The sequence below is a fragment of the Eucyclogobius newberryi genome, unplaced genomic scaffold (genome assembly GCF_026437365.1).
Source record: "Eucyclogobius newberryi isolate DKJ021-1_F unplaced genomic scaffold, fEucNew1.0.hap1 SCAF_7, whole genome shotgun sequence".
Lineage (NCBI taxonomy): Eukaryota > Metazoa > Chordata > Actinopteri > Gobiiformes > Gobiidae > Eucyclogobius > Eucyclogobius newberryi.
Window position 1 is genome coordinate 12,424,955 of NW_027316389.1, and position 19,392 is coordinate 12,444,346.

At 37.6% G+C, this 19,392-nt stretch overlaps 1 protein-coding gene across 2 annotated transcripts in view; it reads left to right on the plus strand.

Annotated features, from left to right (window-relative positions):
* LOC140349154 (leucine-rich repeat-containing protein 4C-like) overlaps positions 1-19,032 on the plus strand; it is a 73,992-nt gene extending 54,960 nt beyond the window's left edge. For both annotated transcript variants that reach the window (XM_072435386.1, XM_072435385.1), the window contains one exon: positions 15,828-19,032. In XM_072435386.1, the coding sequence (XP_072291487.1) occupies positions 15,879-17,816 (1,938 nt within the window). In that variant the 5' untranslated portion in view covers positions 15,828-15,878 and the 3' untranslated portion in view covers positions 17,817-19,032. The remainder of the gene's footprint in view (positions 1-15,827) is intronic.
* Positions 19,033-19,392: the final 360 nt, after the last annotated feature.

Below are 19,392 nucleotides of genomic sequence, written 5' to 3' on the forward strand. Positions count from 1 at the left end.
AGGTGACTTTTCACAATGCTGACATTTATATTGAACTTCTGAGGTACTGAAGAATTTGAATTTATTGTACCTTGCTTTGCTTCTAAATTTGTATTACTACTATGGGTTGGGACCAGATCTTGTGCACACACATGAATGATCACTAGAATGAGTGATGTGTTTACATTAATTTGGACAAATATATTTGTCCAAATTATATATATATATATATATTATATATATATATATATATATATATATATATATATATATATATTTATATATATATATATATATAAGTATAAGTAAAAAAAATTAGGTCACTAAATTGTGACCTCAACAACACAATTTATCAATTTAAATTCTAAATGTTTTTGTAACAACCACTATCACAACAGCAGTTGCCTCAATGGGCATCAACGAAATACAGAAGCAGATTTAACATTGTTCTCATGAATTTAGCAAATGGTTAACTGTCTCAGCATTGTCCCCAGGGGCCTCCAGGTCTACTGGTCAGGGTTGTGAGCTGGGGCATCTTAGATGCTGTTGTCACTGACACAGCCTAATTTGCTATATTTGGGTACGATAAGTACTGCAATATTATTGTGATAATTTGCTCTCACCCAAAGTAGCACTTTAATAGATTAAAAACTAACACCTTTTTTACATATTTAATTAGCAGTGTGGTATAAAGTATAATTAGTATTATCATTAATTATTTTGACTGTGGACTGTGTTCAGCGTATACTATATACGCTGAACAGGGCAGAGGAAATCATTACAGGATGAAATGATGTGAAGGAAGCTTTTGAGTTTTATTATTTTAGTGATATTCATCTGTGTTCATCACTCTTTCTTTGCTCTTTACATACTTCAGATCAGTGCAAGGACTGGGGATGTGCTGTATGATGTGTACTTTCACAATGTTTCATTTGACATAGCTGATTTCAAAGCATTGCTGTCCATGCTCTTTTCTTCTTGTGCAGCACAAACACAGGCTAAGGAAAAACATCATTTATGTCTAAAATGTTTGCCCCTGTGATTACAGTGGGCATTATCCTGGCCTTTCTTACACCAACAAGTGCACCACAGTCACCTCCCTCTCTAATACATAGAATAATTACAAATGATGGTTATTTAGTCAAATGAGCAGTCCAACCTGTCATAGTCAGTTTCTCAAATTCATCAGCCGTTGTGCTTTGGGGCCAGACACTCCTTGGTGGTATAAATATGTTTTGGGGTGTGATTCAGTGAGCCGTATAGGTTGGAATGTATTTCAGCTCTGGCAAAATCTTAGTTTACCTTCACCAAATGGACCTGAAAGAAGAAACAGACTCCAGCAAGAAAAGTTACACATTGCGCCTCAAACTCAAGCTGGCAAAATGAGTTTTCTGCTTATTGTGATTCCAGACATTGGCTATTCTCTATATTTTTCACATTTTTCAACATCACATTGTATTTAAGGCACATTCATCTGTCTATCTTCTATCTACGATACCTGTCTAACTGCACCAGTCCAAAGCTCCACATGACTGTGAGAGAACTCAAAGCCATATAGTCAGTAATACAATATACCGGAACAGATTTAAATTTAAATGCATTTTTTGATTTACAACCCTAAACCTCATATTAGTCTGTGGTGCAGGGGTGCTGTGGTTCACCACCCCAGCCTGATCTCGGGGTCAGGCCGAGTGACGAATGCTCACAATGACCTCCAGTGACACCCAGGTTATGATAGGAGTATTACAGAGCCTCCATCCTTCATCTGCGGTGGGTAGTTAGCAGCAATTTTCTGCCCAGGCTCGCAGGCTGAAGATTGATTTTATTGATACCCCTTGTCCAACATCATATGTCCTCAGCGCTAACACATTTTTCTCAAAAATGTCATGGATAGCACAGTCTTTAAATGCTGCTAAAAACACATGCTCTCAGCTACATGCTCTTTCTATCTTTCACATAATGGCAGTTCAAAGAAAGTACAAACTGATTAGGGTAGAAATAGTTCTGAGAAACGTTTACCTTGCATACACAGAAGAAGAGAGGGCAAAGCATTGCAGTTTAATTGAAATAAGGAGAGTGCGGTTCCTTTTGCACTGTGCAATACTTCTTCCAGACTTTGAGGAATATCTGCCATCAGTATGACAATCTGCAATGTATGACAGGGGGTCAATTGATTAGGTCAAATAATAATGAAGATGTCGCATAATAGACCGGCACAAAGGGCAATTTTTCATATTGCTGTATGAACTTTTGCATTGTATATCTTCACTAAATCCATTATGAGTATTCTTATTTAGACAGGAGAAAGTGTGTGCCAGTCAGGTAAAAAGGAATAAAATAAATGTGTGTGTAAAGCATGTAGGGGCAGCCAAATTCTATTTTTGTTGAGTTTATATAACAGTATTTTACTTCATGGGACGAATCTTTTAAACCTAAAAAAAGCATGTAAAATGCTTGGTTAATGAGAGTGTCATAAACCAAATAAAAGCATAGTAAAAGTAGTAGAAGCAGAGGATAGTGCTCAAGCTGCCATACTTCCCCCAGCATAGTTGCTCCTAGGGCAGCGTAGCAGGGAAACTGAAGGTTTTTATTATCCTAACTGTCCTGACCATAAGTGATTTCAAAGAGGAACGTTTTAAGCCTGGTCTTAAATGAAGAGACTGTGTCGGCCTCTTTAACATGGACAGGAGCTGATTCCATAACACAGGAGCTTGGAAGCTAAACACTCTACCTCCTACTGTGCTTTTAGAGACTCTTGGGACCACCAGAAGGCCAGCATTTTGAGAGCGAAGAGCTCTGTTTGGATGAAATGGTGCTATAGCTCTGTCTTTGAGGTAGGATGGGGCCATGTCATTTATGGCTTTGTAAGCCAGGAGGAGGATTTTAGATTTGATTCTAAACACAACAGTGGTTTGTGCTACCGGGGCTATGCCAAATATTGAACTCTTCCCAACTTTAAATTACTTGTTTTTATTTTGTTTGCTCTGGGTTGAAGTCTCTCAAACTTTTGAAAACTGAACAGTGAAAAATACAGGTCTAACTTTTCAACACTATATAATATGTATGTGGATTTGTGTGGTGGGTAGGATTTCTAAAAAGCGAAAGCTTCCACCACACCTTTCAAGCAGTGTATCTTTTTTTGGAAATATATGTTGTAAACTATGCCATATGCAGGTTTGAAATAAATAAATTAATAGCTAACTAAATGTATTAAGGTTGTGGGACAGTGGGTCAACTGTGTAAACATCTTTAACACAGAAACAAGTTCATTAGGTCTTCATGTTTGAATAATCTTTTGGATTTCTTCAGAGATCAAAGAAGTTGGTGCGACAGTTGTGTGACATCCCAAGGACAGAATGGTTCTATATGAAATCCTCTTTGTTATGCAACAAAACATACATAGGAGAAACAGAAAGAGCATTCAACATGCAAAATAGGAACATCGAATGGAATAGAAACCACCAAATCATGCACACAAGCCATAAAGCCACAAGCAGAACAACAACAGCTTAAGTCATTAAGCTGCAAGCGGAGAACCATCTCATGGACTGGGCCAATGTGGCACAATAGGAAAAATGACCGTTGTTGGATCAGGAAGGCCATCGAGATCTGGATGAGCGCCCACCAGCTGGTAAATGGGGATGAACCAACTTTTTCACATCTGGGATACAGTTCAAAAGATGTCGGACAGCAGATGGCTCTGTCGTCCTACTGCTCCAAGTAGGAAGACCGCGCCAACATCAGTTTAAATCAGCTGAGCAGACATGTCAGAGTAAAGCTGAGGACAGAGTAAAGCGGAGGTAAAAGCTGACTTTTAGCCAGATTTTCATATATTAAGTTGTGCTTAGTCACGCTCAGTCACCTCTAGTTGTCTCATAGTGTTACAACTGAACGACTGGATTGAAAAGTGTGGACAGCAACTAAACTAAAGTTGAATTTTAAGGATGATTTTTTGTTCATGCTCCGGTGCAGTGTCATGTTTACTGACACTTCCACACACTGAGCCCAGCGGCCAATGACAAGGAGCGGAGAGGAAACACTGAACAGCTGCGTCTGAGCTCAAACTTTCTGTTTTCGTCTTTTCAGAAAGAACAATGCACAAACAGTGACAACAGCGAGACATATGCTTAGTATTCCTGCCTCTGAACACCAGATTGATAATATAGAAAGGGCACGTGCACTACTTTTGAGCTTAAAACCAGAGCTGAACCAATAAACAAACACTCACACAATTCACCCCAACTCCTCCTCCAAGTCTGCCTCGTAAAATATCCAAATGACACGGGAAACACATCCAGCTTCTTTAAAGTCCATTTTAGATCATCCAGAGTAAGTTAGAATCACTGCAACTTTTTTTTCTGCAGTCATGTGAGTTCGATTCCCGACTCCCCCATTTCACTCTGCACTGTCCTGTCAATAAAGCCTACGGCCATAAAATAGTCAGGGAACGCTACAGCCTAAATAAAGCATTAATACATCGTGCTGTATAGTTAATATAGATTTTAACATTGTTTTTGTGTATTATTGATATGGTATTTGGTCGTGTAGTGTCACAGTGGTGTAGTGTGGACCTCAGTCTCTATAGTCACACTCACAAAAAGGACATTCATTGAAGAAAAAATATTTAAATTTACTATAAGATAAAAAAAAAAAAAAAAAAAAAAAAAGGCTGGTAAGCTATAGAAGAGGGAAACTTTAACCTGGCACTAAAAATAAGAAAACACACACTGGCGGCTGTTTTTTTTTTTTTTTTTACTTTAGTTTTTACGTTTTCTGTTATTTGTACTCTTGTGAGTTAAGTACTTTGGTCAACTTTGTGTTTTCTCTATGGAAAAAGTTGGATTGCGGTTAATTTATTTCATTCTTTGGCACAGTGAATTAGATTTTATGGTGGCGTATCAGACAAAAACAAAAAAAGGATATAATGTAGGTAAATAAGTCGGCGTAGTCCCTCATGTGGTTATATGTAAATAAATACACTAAAACAAAGATCTTAAAATAAAGATCATTATTTTATTTATTTAGGTTTTAACGCATGCAGCCCATCATTATCATATTTTCATATAGTCAAGAAAAGTAAAAATTGAGCTGACAAAGGTCGATGTTGGTAAAAAAAAAATGTCATAGTAACCATACAATACTTTTTGTTAAATAAGGCTAACGACGAATCTTATTTGAATACTCACTGTACTGAGCATTCAAGCCTACTTGTTTTATGTATATTTTTCAACAGCGTTTCCTTTTCTTTTGTTGTACATAACAGTGCAATGATCAGCTCAAGTTCTCCCACATCAGCACACATCCTGCTCTTTATACTCCTGTCTGAAGCCCATTAGTGTTTTTGTCTATCTGCAACATGCACTCTCCTGACACATCTCCACAGTGCATTATGGTACAACAAAGCCTCTAAACCGCTCCTCTTTTATCCAGCATCCACACAGTGACATCGACCTCACACTGAGCTGTGAGCTGATTAAACTAAATAACAGGAAACATATTGTGTTGTTTTGATTACACAAACAATAAAATGATGGTTTTTTCTGCCCGCCTTTCTCCTCTGCAAACAGGGAAGATCCGAGCAATGATTATTACAATTAACAGTGCGGGAGAAAACGTATATGTACCAAGTCAAAGGCACATATTATCAAGGAATGATTTATCTGAATTACTGGAAATAAAAAGTGAACTGCAGTAGAATTACATCTGAGCCTGGGATAACATTAGCTGTTATTCACTGACCAAAATACAAAATATAAATATATATATCAAACAAAAATATAAATATAGCAAATGTTCCATCGTGTTAAATATTTCTACAATTGTTATAAGATTAATATTTGTTTACTTACTTTGGTTTATGAAATATCTGAGAGAAATTCTATCTTTAAGGACTTAAATCAGTCTGGCCACATGGAAAGTGTATTTTTTTTTACTATTGTTATGGCAAAATAAGGTCATCAAGATCATAGTGTTTAGTTTTTTTATTTTACAGTTGAAATTAGTCCTCTACATTTCACCCATAGTTTAATGCCACCAACCAGGTCCGAATCTCAAACACAGAAAAATAAATAAATACATTTTTGGTCCAAACAGCAAGAAACAGACAATTTAAATTGCTTACCAAATGTACACAATACAGAATCCAATGCGCTATATTTGCATGTTACATAAACCATGACGACCTACAATTCCACAAACTATTCCACTAACATGACCCTGATACGCAGCTTCTCAATGGGTCAACTTTATCTATATGAATTCTATCACGCACAATATTTGAGCAGATGTTTTGGCAAAAAATGGGGCTTGCAAATGCACTGCCTCATTTCTGAAAAACACTTCCTAATTAATATGCATGCAGGGTTTTTGCTGGTGAAAATCGGTGTTTGTGAGACGCATCAAATTCATCGGGGCATCTTGTTAGGGATGAGGCAGACAGGCTGTGAGTGAAAGGATGTCAGGCTTTGGGCAGAGGGAGCAGCTGTCAGTTTGTCTCACTTGGCGATTGGGCCGATTCAAAGTACTTGGCACGTCTGTTTCACTTGGCTGCATCGAACAAAAGACGCTGGGAAAGAGCAGCAGCGAGACCATCAACAACGCTGCTCGGGCCCGCAACACCGCTCCTCCACCGCTCCTCCGCAAAAAAAATAAAAAATAAATCTGTATAAGTGAGCATCTATCTTTAAACGACTCTGGTTGAACATGTTTATAGCTTTTGATGTAAAAAGCATGGTGGGATTAACTGAACGCTTAATTTGCATGAATGGCAATTTGTACAGTGCGTCTCTGGGGGGAAAAAACAAATACCGTATTTTCCGGAGTATAAGTCTCACCTTTTTTCATAGTTTTGGCCGGGGTGCAACTTATACTTATATTTAAACTTATATACTTGATATTATTTGATATTTTCACACTTGCAACAGCATTTCATACTCCAGGGCAACTTATTTATGTTTTTTTCTTTCTATATTATGCATTTTTTGGCTGATGCGACTTATAGTCCGGAAAATACTGTACACAAAAATGAAAACACCTTCTCTGTACTTTCTCTATATTATACAGTATCTGGCAAAGTATCCTTGCAGTCAGAAAGTTACTGTATTCTGTATTCTAGTTTAGAAACAGTAGAAGTATTTGGTGTATTTTAAAATAGAACTTAGGAAATGAGTGCAAGGCTATAGGAAAGGCAATAAGAGTAATAGAAGTGATTATATTTTTCTGGAAGTAGCATGTACAAAGTCAAAGCTGGGGTAGCTGTTTTTCACACCACGGAAGGAGGAAGTAGGTACAGTAGCTCTCAATAGTTTCTAGCCCTCATAAACCCTTTGGCACATCGTTTATATATCCACATGCATTATGCACACTGTTAGAATAGGTTTTTACAGATGGTGAAGTGAAACTGGGGAGGACCACCCCAGCACAGCCAATCGGAGCGCTGCTTTCTGCCCTCACTTCTGGGTTGACAGTAGCCTCATTTGTGCCACAAACTCCTGCCTTTACAATATACTCTGGCGGAAAACACAGAATGTACCAATTGAAAAAACAACAGGTACCCCAGTGTATGTACATGATAATGTCACAGTTTTGCTATAATATATGTGGCAATCGATACATTGCACATTATATTCTACACTATCACTATTTGGAAAGAAACAAAGTCATTTTTGTTAAACCACCACCTAAACACACTTTTTAGTAAGCAAAGCAGTGAATATGTTGCATGAAAATATGTTGCCTTTCTCTAAACAAGCAACAAAATCCAATATATATATATATATATATATATATATATATATATATAATATATATATATATATATATATATATATATATATATATATATATATTAGCACACCGCTAATGTCTGTTTATGTATGTGTGTAGTTTGTGAGAAACTAAAATCTCCAAAAAAAAGTAATTTAAAATAACTGACTTTCTGTGTCGAAATAGTGTTTATTACCTTCTTTGAATTAATTAATGATGGATCATTTTAAGGCTTTAACGCTGAGTCACACAGAGTCTTAACTTCATATGTTTACGTACTGTTGCTAACAAGGTTGCTGCTATAGGAATAAAGGACTAGCTGTAAATAAAAGACTGTATGTCTATTTACTATTCATATGCAAACAATGAGGATGCTGTGAGCCCGCGGGACATGCACTGCAGCCACACACACACACATATATATATATGAGAGACCTATTTAGAGTTATATCTTTAGTAAATTGCACAAGCTATGTAAGAGTTATGATTGGGTCCAAAAATATCTTCCCAATGGATATGTAGGCACATTGAACACAAAGTGTACAAAAACAAACTGGTGCATGTGTGTGTGCTGTGAATGAGCAACTATCTGCAAAGTAAACTTGTCACAACACCAGCACGTTTGGAAAATAATATATAAAGTATACAAATTAGGACCATGCAATAAATACAATTTGTAATTGTCAATTATATGCTTTGATAATTCTTTATTGAGAGTTCTACGGTTAATCACTAATGTAAAGAGCAGACCTCTGACTTGGAGGAAAGACTCATTTCTGTGTGAAATGGAAATAACTACAAGTCTGTACTGTTTTCTGTTCAGATGTTTTTTTTTTCAGCCTTTATATCAACTCTTTTTCCACTTTGTTTTTGCAGTATTTTCTAAAATCAGGGCCAAGGTGAACATATTCAAAGGTTTGTGGATTGATACCTGAGGCGCATGTAATGAAAGCAGTACAGCTTATCGATTGTAATGTGTAAAGTACAAAAACAGGTTTAGAGTTAATTTAATTTAATGACGAGCATAATCCATTGTGTTCAGCTTTAGGGCAATGCATTTTCTTCTGAAAAAAAACCCCACAGTTCTTGTTAAATCTGCTAGTTCTGGCCGATAGACTTTGAATATTGAGAAAACCATTTATCATGTTGATGGCCTTTCTTGTCTATTGTCTTAGAATTCATACAGTGGTTTATATTTGGAGCTGCTGTGAGATTGTGCTGGCATTATCCAGAAGTGACCTGATTTGATTTAGATCTCATTACGTTCTCCCTCTCCAGCTATCAGTCCATCTTCATTTCTGCGTAGCTGCCTGTTCCGACCCGTCTCTCCGAGCTCAGACGTACACGCCGACCTTTCTCCATCACACGTAGCTTCGCCCGCTTGTCTCCCATCTCCTCTCTCCGGCGCGCTTCGTGAAAACCCCAGCGCTGGCCATCATCTTCACCAAAAGTTCATCATTAGCAGCCACTCAAGCATTAACTTTGAGTAAGGAGAGCCCACAGAGTCCCATCTCACTCTCCTCACCTGCCAAATGAAGTCATGAATATAGCCGGTAACAAGGCTTGACATGAAATGCTTGCTGACCGCAGAATTGGGGCAGAAAAAAAAAAAAGAAAAAACGTGCGTCGTGCAAGGGCTGCCGGTGACGTCACTGGAACTATTTCTGGGGGCCGGACTTGGAGCCCCACAAGAATTCGCTGTAGCCTTGCTAAATAATTAATTTGGCCTTGCTGCTAGGTTGATAATGCGGAAAATACGAGTAATGGAAAATGCAGTGCTGTGAAATGTTAGAAAGAGTACAGCAAATTATAAAAAATGCCTAGTGCAATTAGTTAAATAATACCACTTTGATATATTTTGCTTTGTGGAAATATTGTCTAATTGCAATTAGATTTGACATTTCTTCTTTCAGCATTCACATTTGAAGAGTAACACACATCACTTTATGATCGAATCCAGAATCCAAGGAGATTTTCCTTTTTGCTTATTGTGTTTTTTGCACTGCAATTTGACATTTTGATGATGCTTTTCATGCCTCTTGCCTTGTTTTGTTTCCTAGTTTTATCAGAAATAGTGCTCTAGATTAAATGTCAAATAAAAGAAAAACATACAAAATATCAAAATAGTGTTGTAAGCGGATTTTTGCTCTGTACTAGTGTCGATGTTTTTTTTCTAATTCACACAATTTCTAAGATACAAACATACAGTGAGTTTAGGTCACCATGCGAAACACCATCATTGCAAATAAAGTTAGAAGTGCTTTAAAGTATGTTTAAATATGTAATAATATCAAGGTATGTGCTAGCACTGATGCTGTGGGACAAGTTGTACATACCTGCGTTATGCCAAAACTTTACATTTGAATATACAGTTCTTTCTTTTATTGCCACGTATTAGCTGTAAAGTCCATCAACTATAATTTCACTTTGATATAGTGTGCACATGTTCTTGTTAAAAATGCATTATCCTCGAGTGGATTAACGTACACGCAGACTTGTATGGTGTGAATATTACATGTATTGGCCGAGTCCATTTAAAAATTGCCAGGAGAGGCACTTGACCCTTTGCTCTGGGAGTCAAGGACTGATGCGTGTTACATCATTAATAATGACGATGCGGGAGGGCTGACTCTGACAATTCGTTTTGGAGGTTTTGTTTCTATCGCTGCCAAAGTTTGTGCCCATTATCTTCAAGTGCTTTAATGGCACATTCTCCCAAGGCTTATGGGAAACAAAGTGAAGGATGGTCAAGTCGATGTACTGTTACTAAGTCTTGATGTCCAGAGGATTGTGGCACTTCAGTTCCTTTGGAGACAGGCTGTTCTATTGGGGCGACTGTGGCTTTTATTTATAACTATGGTGTCAATAAAGGCTTATAAAAGTGGGTGCATACATGACTATACTTCCAATACTTCAGTGACTCTTTCTTTTGAGAGTTTATGCAATTTTGTGTCCGTAACACAGCATTATATAATTAAGACTGTTTAAAACTGAACCGGAGACAGGTCGGAATAGAGGTTATGCAGATGACTTCACAGCTTTCTTATTTTTTAGCAAGAGAGTCAATTCTGAGAAATTACATTTTCTCCTCAAAACAGAACTAAAATGTGATGGAACAGCGAGAAAAATCAAAACAAAAATTTGCAACTTTGCTAAATATTTAGTTTGTACTTGACGTCTTGAAGTAAATCAATAAAATACTGATTTATCTCTGATAAATCGACTTTGTGATTGTACATGACTTAAACATGAACGATGAATAAATTAATATTACATCTCTTCATAAACATGTTCGGTATATTGGTGTTATACTTACATGTTTGTTTTGTAATTAAATAAAAAATTACAATATTTAACCCAACTATTTATTTTGTATGTAATTTCCATTTAGCAACTCCAACTAGCAACATATTATGCATCATATTATACATTTATTTTTTCGCAGTTGTCATGTTTGCACATTTAACTCGGCAAGTTTCTGCCTCCTTTCATAATTCCCAAATTTAATTACTTATCTCTCTTTGTAGTCTGCTGTCCCTCTAATCTGGGTCACACCTTAATTATTTTTGGACAAGATAGAGGAAGCGGTTTAAAAACGAGCATCTTATGCATCCTTTTCTTAATTTAATTCCCTTATCTTCTTATTCTATCCCATTCTCTTTGTGCATTATGCAAATTGACTTAAGCCGAGTTCTTTGTCTCTGAGAAAGTAGTGTTTTTTTTTTAGTGAACCATATTTTTGTGCATTTGCGGATTTGCTTTTCTTACTGATTCATGTTTCATACCTTGGCCTTCAAGGGTTTTATCTGTTAAGAGCAAACGGTTTAAACAGATACAGTGTGTCCTTATCTGAGGAGAAGTAATTCACAAATATTAAATGGACTGTCATTTTTGTTAATGGAGTGCAGGCTATCTATAGAAATACACTCATGTCACAATAATAGGTGTGAGCTGCGGTTGGAAGTAATAGTGGAACATGCTGTATCCTCATTATAACGCGCCAGCCTGCACAATGCTCTATTATGTATGTATAACTATTTTGTCCTCCTATTTTAATTCAGAGCAAATTCATTTATAAGTTCTTAACACCCGCCAGCCCACGCAAGGGCGAAAACCTGACTTTAGACATACTATTTTATTTTCTTTGTCCATACCAGCAAGCTATACATCATCATTTTAAAGATTACTTACTCAACAAAACACATATGTCATTGATTTGCAATTAATAATCAATTACCAATAGTTTGTGATAAAAATTAACTTTTCATAAAACATTTCTTACCCTTATTCCGGTTCTGACGGATGCACCAGTAGCTGTACTCATTCTGTCCATAATAATCCAGATGGGGAGCTCACTATTCAGATGTGTAAAAGCAGTAAACACGCACCGTGTTCTCTGATCGTTCTAGCCTTTTGGATGCGCATTTCGTTAGATATATGTATTATTATACTAAAAATATATATTATTATTATTTTTTATTTTTTTCACCTCTATCGGGAATTTCATGGTCACTCTCATGTTTACACATTTTCACGTACATTGTTTTTAGCAGTTATAATAGGCATTTGTAGTCTAAAAAACATCAACATGTATTTTGTATCTTTGTATCCAAAATCACAACAACGGTTGCCTCTGAGGTTGCTCATAGAGGAGCTAAAATTGTAGTATAAATCAGTTTGGCACAGTTGGCACATATTTGAATAACTTGTTCCGAATATACTTTTTGATACAAAAAGGTCAACAGCACCAAAATGCCTTTTTCTAGATATCTGAAACTTTACACTGTTGTCAACAAGATAAGCAGTGAATAGTGTCACACAATGAAGTATGTCTTAGGACCTTATTGCTTAGGACCATTACAAATTGACAATATTCAGGCGAGACTAAAAAAATGATTGTATTTAATGTTTGGGCTTCTGTAGTGTAAGTTCTGAAGCCCTGACAGTGTTCATATGCACATCTGCAGAAACTAGAACGCCTAGGCTCTCTAATGATGCATCACACTGTGGGCTGTACAATCTTCTTTTAATAAGCAATGCCATTTGGGTATGTCTAACTATTGTGCACGAGGAAAAATAGGTTAGTGTTATCACGTTAATGATGTCATATTTGGTGTTGACATTTAGCGCTATATGTGATGCCTGGCATGTTCCCTGGTTTTGATTGGAAAGACAATGTTTCTCCTCCTCAGGCTGCCGGCGTTCAGAATTAAAATGTTGTAATTGAAGAATTAATGGAGTCAGTAATCAAGCAATTAATCCATAGTTACAGTAATAGCATGCATATTCTTAACAACGTGTTGTGGCAGATCATAGTTTTACTGCAGAATAGAAAGTCGCTGGAGTAACTTTTTGTATATTTTACAAGAGAATACACGGATGGGTTTATTATGGTAGGCTATAAGAAAGTGTGAAAGTGCAATTGCAGTATCTGTTTTGCTTGATAAAGAAATTACATGAAACAATATTTTAAAAAATCCACCAACAAGGACAGTTCCTATAGAGCTTTTCTGCTGCTTTCTGTGTGTTGTCTGCCTTCGCAAGAAACAAATATAAATATTCTTCATAGAGGGAGCATAAAACATTTGAGGATAAAGTAGAAAATGTGGCACTTTATACACGCCCTCCATGCCCTTGAACAAGTCACTTCATCCACAACTATTATCATTCTAACATCGTCTTTCTAGGAGGACTACAGCATTCGTCTGTGCACTGCAGATAGTTCACCATTGTCATATTTAAAAGTAAAAACTGAAAATAAATACATAAAAGATTAGGATGTTTTATGATCAGGCAATAATTATAACCTCAAAATAAAATCAACATTTGTATAATCTAAGGCACTTCAGCAATGTTACTTGTTGCTTCTTGTTGAAATACCAAAGGGCGTCCATCTGAAATATCCTGCCAAATATTGTGTTTAGAAAAATAAACAGATACAATTTCAACATTCTTTTCACATTTAAAGTAAACATGCATGGAAAATACAAAAGCTGTTTATTTTGGATCAAAATTGCATTATTAATTCACCAAAGACTTTCCCAAGAGAACACCTGCTTTTAGGAGGTTGTGCAAGTTTGTTTTCTTCTATTTTTCTATGTGTGTTCTTTTGGTGGCACAGCAAACAAGAGTGTTTATCAGTCATTTCTCTGAACGTTCCGACAGTAGCTTCAGAAGCAGAGGCCACGCTAAGTTCACTGTACTTTCTTTCATGTTCACATTGCTTTGCTCGCTCTGCTCCACTTTCCCTCCCACATCCACTAACATTCGGGTCAGGTAGATTAGAGATTCTATAAATGTTTCTGCCGGCTCCGAGTGAGTGCTGGGATTCACAGAAGACCTATCCCCGTCTTTCACACAGACAAAATGGCTGCCTTTAAACTAGGCACTGTAATGGATTTAAGTGGAGCGAGTCAGGTTAAATGTATTAAGTTAAAAAACTGCTTAATTTAACTTTTATTTGACAGTTTCTATTGTGGCAGCAGTGACATTTCATTTCTATTTGTTCACAACCCCTTCTTTTGGGTGGAAATTGTATTTACTAATGCAATTTAAGATGAATAGTATACACAATGTTTATCTGGTTTATAGCAGCATACCTAAGTAACAATCATCTTTATTTATTTATTTTTTATTGGTGGGGGATATGAAATGTGTAAATTAAAACGTCTATTCTAACCTTTGAGACTTAACGCTTATCCACTATTTTACAGCAGTTGACACAAGCCAGCTGTTTCACAAAGGAAAAAATAAGGATATATTATGTTTTGAATAGCTGTCAACAGAAACTTAGCGCATAAACGCTTACGTATATTTTCTCACCTGTCAACAACGCTATTGCAACCATACTTGTGTTTAAACTCTACACTGCATAGACAAGTAGAAAATATTCCAGACAGAATTAACCACTAAAGGCCTATCCATCATTGTTGAGCGGAGTCATAACATCAGCTCTCCTGTGCGCAGTAAATCTTAATCAAAGTTGACGTTGTTTGTATTCCAACAGTTTCCTGGGGCACCATACGTGTTCCAAAACTCACTTCCATTTAGACTTGTTTTACATTCTCCTCACATGCGTGCCTTTGAGGAACAGGAGTTGTAATCAGGTATTTCTGGATCTCTCGGTTCGATTGACGGAGTGGTGGGCGGCGAGCTGGCTTATTATTTATGTCCCCCTCAGTCTCTAATATAAATCACACTGTGCGGCAGCCAAAGAAGCTTTCCTTTTTCTTCCCTTCTTGTCGCTCCTACAGAGATATAGCAGAGAAGTTGCCGGTTTTATTGTGATCTTGTTTTATGCCACTGAGATGGGAGAGCACAAGGAGGACAGTGTAGCCCGAAAACAAGAATTGATGTTCGGCACTACATCAAGGTTGTGGTTTGTATGCGTGGGTGCCAGTGTGTGATTATTAGTAGCTAGCACATGGAGTACGGAAAACTAAAGCAGCTGCTTCGCTACAGTGGAAGGTCTTAGAGATAACGGTTTAGTGTTGGCCCACAGGTGTGAAAAAAAAAACTACTTTTGCAACAACACAAAAATAATGACTAGAATTTGTGCTGCACAAACTTGACAATCTGCTCACTGGAAAAGAAAAAAAAAAAAAAGATTCTTGACAAAGGTAAAATTAAGTACACTGATCTATTGTATTCCCAAAGTCTCTGAAGGTTTTATGCATCTGTGCAAACATGAAGTCATGAGAAAACCATACAATACAATAACCTATGGTCACATGAGAGGGTTTAAAACTATGCCTGATCATAAACATTGTATATTTTACAAACAAATTAATAAAGTTGTTTCACAAAAAAAAGAAAAAATGTATTGCAGTAAAAACAACTGTTTCATTTTACAAATAAATTTTTCTTGAAATAATAGCGTTTGTTGATAATGTTTTAATCAATGTCACATGTGCCACAAGCATATTAAAAATATATATTCGGTACAAAATATATTCTAAAATTCTGCTGGTCATGCATTTGCTTTAAACTAAATTAGTTTAATAAAAAGAAGTAAACACTACATTATAAAAAAGATACTTTGCAGTGATCTAATATTTTTTTTCTGTTTCTTTTCTGTCTTGCAGCGTGCCCACATCCTCTTTCCAAAAAGTGGAAGACCCGTCAACGAATTATGAATGTTAAACAAGATGACCTCCTCTCAGCAGCAGCAGACGATGCGAGGTCCTAGGTGGAACCGGGCCTTGACCGACCCTTTGTTCGTGCTGCTCTTGGCCCTTCAGCTGCTGGTGGTGGCAGGGCTGGTGCGCGCTCAGACGTGCCCCTCTGTCTGCTCCTGTAGCAATCAGTTCAGCAAAGTCATCTGCACTCGTCGAGGCCTGCGGGAAGTACCTGATGGCATTTCTACCAACACACGCTACCTGAATCTGCAAGAAAATCTCATCCAGGTCATAAAGGTGGACAGCTTCAAGCATCTCAGACACCTGGAGATCCTACAGCTAAGCAAAAATCACATACGGAAAATTGAGCTTGGGGCTTTCAATGGACTGGCCAATCTCAACACCCTGGAGCTCTTTGATAACCGCCTCACCACAATCCCAAACGGGGCATTCGAGTATCTGTCCAAGCTAAAGGAGCTTTGGCTGAGGAATAACCCCATCGAGAGCATTCCCTCCTATGCTTTCAACCGCGTGCCCTCACTACGACGCCTGGACCTCGGAGAGCTCAAACGACTCTCCTACATATCCGAGGGGGCCTTTGAAGGGCTAAGCAATCTGAGATACCTAAATCTGGGAATGTGCAATTTAAAGGAAATTCCTAATCTTATTCCCCTTGTAAAGCTGGATGAACTGGAGATGTCCGGGAACCAGCTGTCGATCGTCCGGCCTGGCTCTTTTAAAGGGCTCATACACTTGCAGAAACTTTGGATGATGCATGCCCAGATTCAGACCATTGAGCGTAACTCTTTTGATGACTTACAGTCATTGGTCGAGCTAAATCTGGCCCACAATAACCTTACACTTTTGCCTCATGACCTGTTCACCCCTTTACATCGCTTGGAGAGAGTTCACTTACACCACAACCCCTGGAATTGTAACTGTGACATTTTGTGGCTAAGCTGGTGGCTAAAGGAGATGGTACCGGCTAACACAAGCTGCTGTGCAAGGTGCAGTTCACCTACAAACCACAAGGGACGCTACATCGGCGAGTTGGACCAGAACTACTTTCACTGTTATGCTCCTGTTATTGTGGAGCCTCCTGCAGACCTGAACGTGACCGAAGGCAGTGCAGCAGAGCTGAAATGCAGAGCCAGTTCACTGACCTCTGTCAGTTGGATTACACCAAATGGTTCAATCATGACGCACGGAGCGTACAAAATCAGAATATCCGTACTAAACGATGGAACACTGAACTTTACCAATGTCACCATGCAGGACACTGGAACTTATACTTGTATGGTGAGCAATTCAGCTGGCAACACTACGGCATCTGCAACCCTTAACGTTTCTTCGACGGAGAACAGTAGCTTCAGCTATTTTACCACAGTGACGGTGGAAACCATCGAATCACCACACCAGGAAGGGGTCACTACAACTGTGCATCAAAGAGTTGGCCCTACAGCATCCGCCGGCATGTGGGAAACTGTGTCCCCAACCTCTACCACCACCACTACAGTTCGGACGCCCATGTCAACACGCACTACTGAGAGAACCTACACTATCCCTGTCACGGATATTGATGGTGCCCTGAACGGACTGGATGAGGTCATGAAGACAACCAAGATCATCATTGGGTGTTTTGTGGCGATTACGCTAATGGCAGCGGTCATGCTAATCATCTTCTACAAAATGAGGAAGCAGCACCACCACCAGAATCACCACGCTCCGACGCGCACCATTGAGATAATAAACGTGGATGAGGACTGCGTAACAGGAGGTCCCGGTATGGAGGGTCACCTGACTTTGCCACCTCTGGAACATGAGCATCTAAACCATTACAACGCGTACAAGACTGCTTACAACCACGCCACCATCAATTCTATACATAGTTCCGCGCACGAACCTTTGCTAATCCGAGCCAGTTCAAAAGACAATGTTCAAGAGACCCAGATCTGAAACTCGTTTTTTTTTTCTCTCTCTCTCTCTCTCTGAAGACTTTATCACTAATGACTGATGGGAATTACACCAAGAACATGCAAAAAGATCAGTCAGTAGGACTCTGAAGAAGATACTCCGTTTTTGGAAAGCAGTAGTTGGTGATGTTTATTCAATGACTTTGGGAACTAGGGTATGTCTACTGTTTCAAAGTGTCTTTACAAAAACAGAAATTATTTATTTAAGGAAAAACTGTTGTGATTAAATCAAGAAAAACTGTATTCTGCATTTATTTTTTCAGCACTTATTCCATGTGTTTTCATCCCATTCTCGCTCATTCTGATGGGATTGGTTTGCTAATATGCGTTCAAACTCTTCAAGACATCTGTTGAAGAAAAAAAAAGAATCCTTGAGCGTTCGTCTTTTTTTTAATATAAGCCACAGACTTCAGATCAGAGAAGATAGTAACCTAATTTCCCCTCATGTATCAAAGGAATAGCGCACATTAGTGTTTTTTCTCAAGCTGTCGGTTAAGTGACGAAATCTTTTGTGACCATCTGTACAACTGAGATCAATGAAACACTTTATTTTACAGTGCGTGGCAAGGCTGTTGAGTGATGGAATATGATCATCATTTAATGTTTAATTATAGCTGCTACGTATGCATTAGCTGATCGGTTGTCATAGCCCTGAATGTAATATTACGTATGTTCTTTGTTATTTCATTTGTACAATCAAAGTTAGCAAGTTACATAGTGTTTTAGTTTTATTACATTATATTGAGTAACCACGAGATGCAGTTACTTCTGTCTTTGTTTTTCCAATGTATATAAAACATCTGATGTCCACTTGGATTACTTTATGTTAGGATGGATGTTTATGTGCATTCCAAGGCAACACTGTGTAACTTGCACATTTTCCTATTATGACTTCACATTTATCCCACAGATGGAACCATTTTTAATGAAAATATAGCTAGTGTAAAGTTTATCTTAACTTTATGGCAACAGGTTCAAGCATAACAAACATAACAATTTGTGACATTTTATTGTGTGATGTAAGTTCAAAATGTTCATGAAGCTTCATATTAAACCGAAATTTTAGGTAAAAAGTTACACAGTGTTGCATTATAGCCCTATCTTCAAAGGAATAAAATTAAATTAATAAACTGATGGAATAAAGTTTATAATCAACTGAGGAAACTGAGGTATTATGAGTAGTCAAGAAATGCATATATATATATATATATATATATATATATATATATATATATATATATTATTATTATTATTTTTTTTTTAACTAAAGAATATTTCAAACACATTGGAGCCAGTGGACTTTCACCGGCTCTGATATGTCCAATGTAATACCATCTGCTAATGGATTCACCTTTACCTCCTCTTACTTTGTACCATTGCATCTGAAGGTAATTGCTTTGAAACCACCTTTTTCACGCTGGGTAGCCCGTTGCCTCATCTCTCGTAGAGCAAACTCCTGAGCTGAAGAAAGACCTTAAACCTTTTATACAGTCGTCTGAGCTGCCTGTCATCTCTGTGCCACTTTTCCACTCGACCAAACGCCTGGCAGCCTCAACATT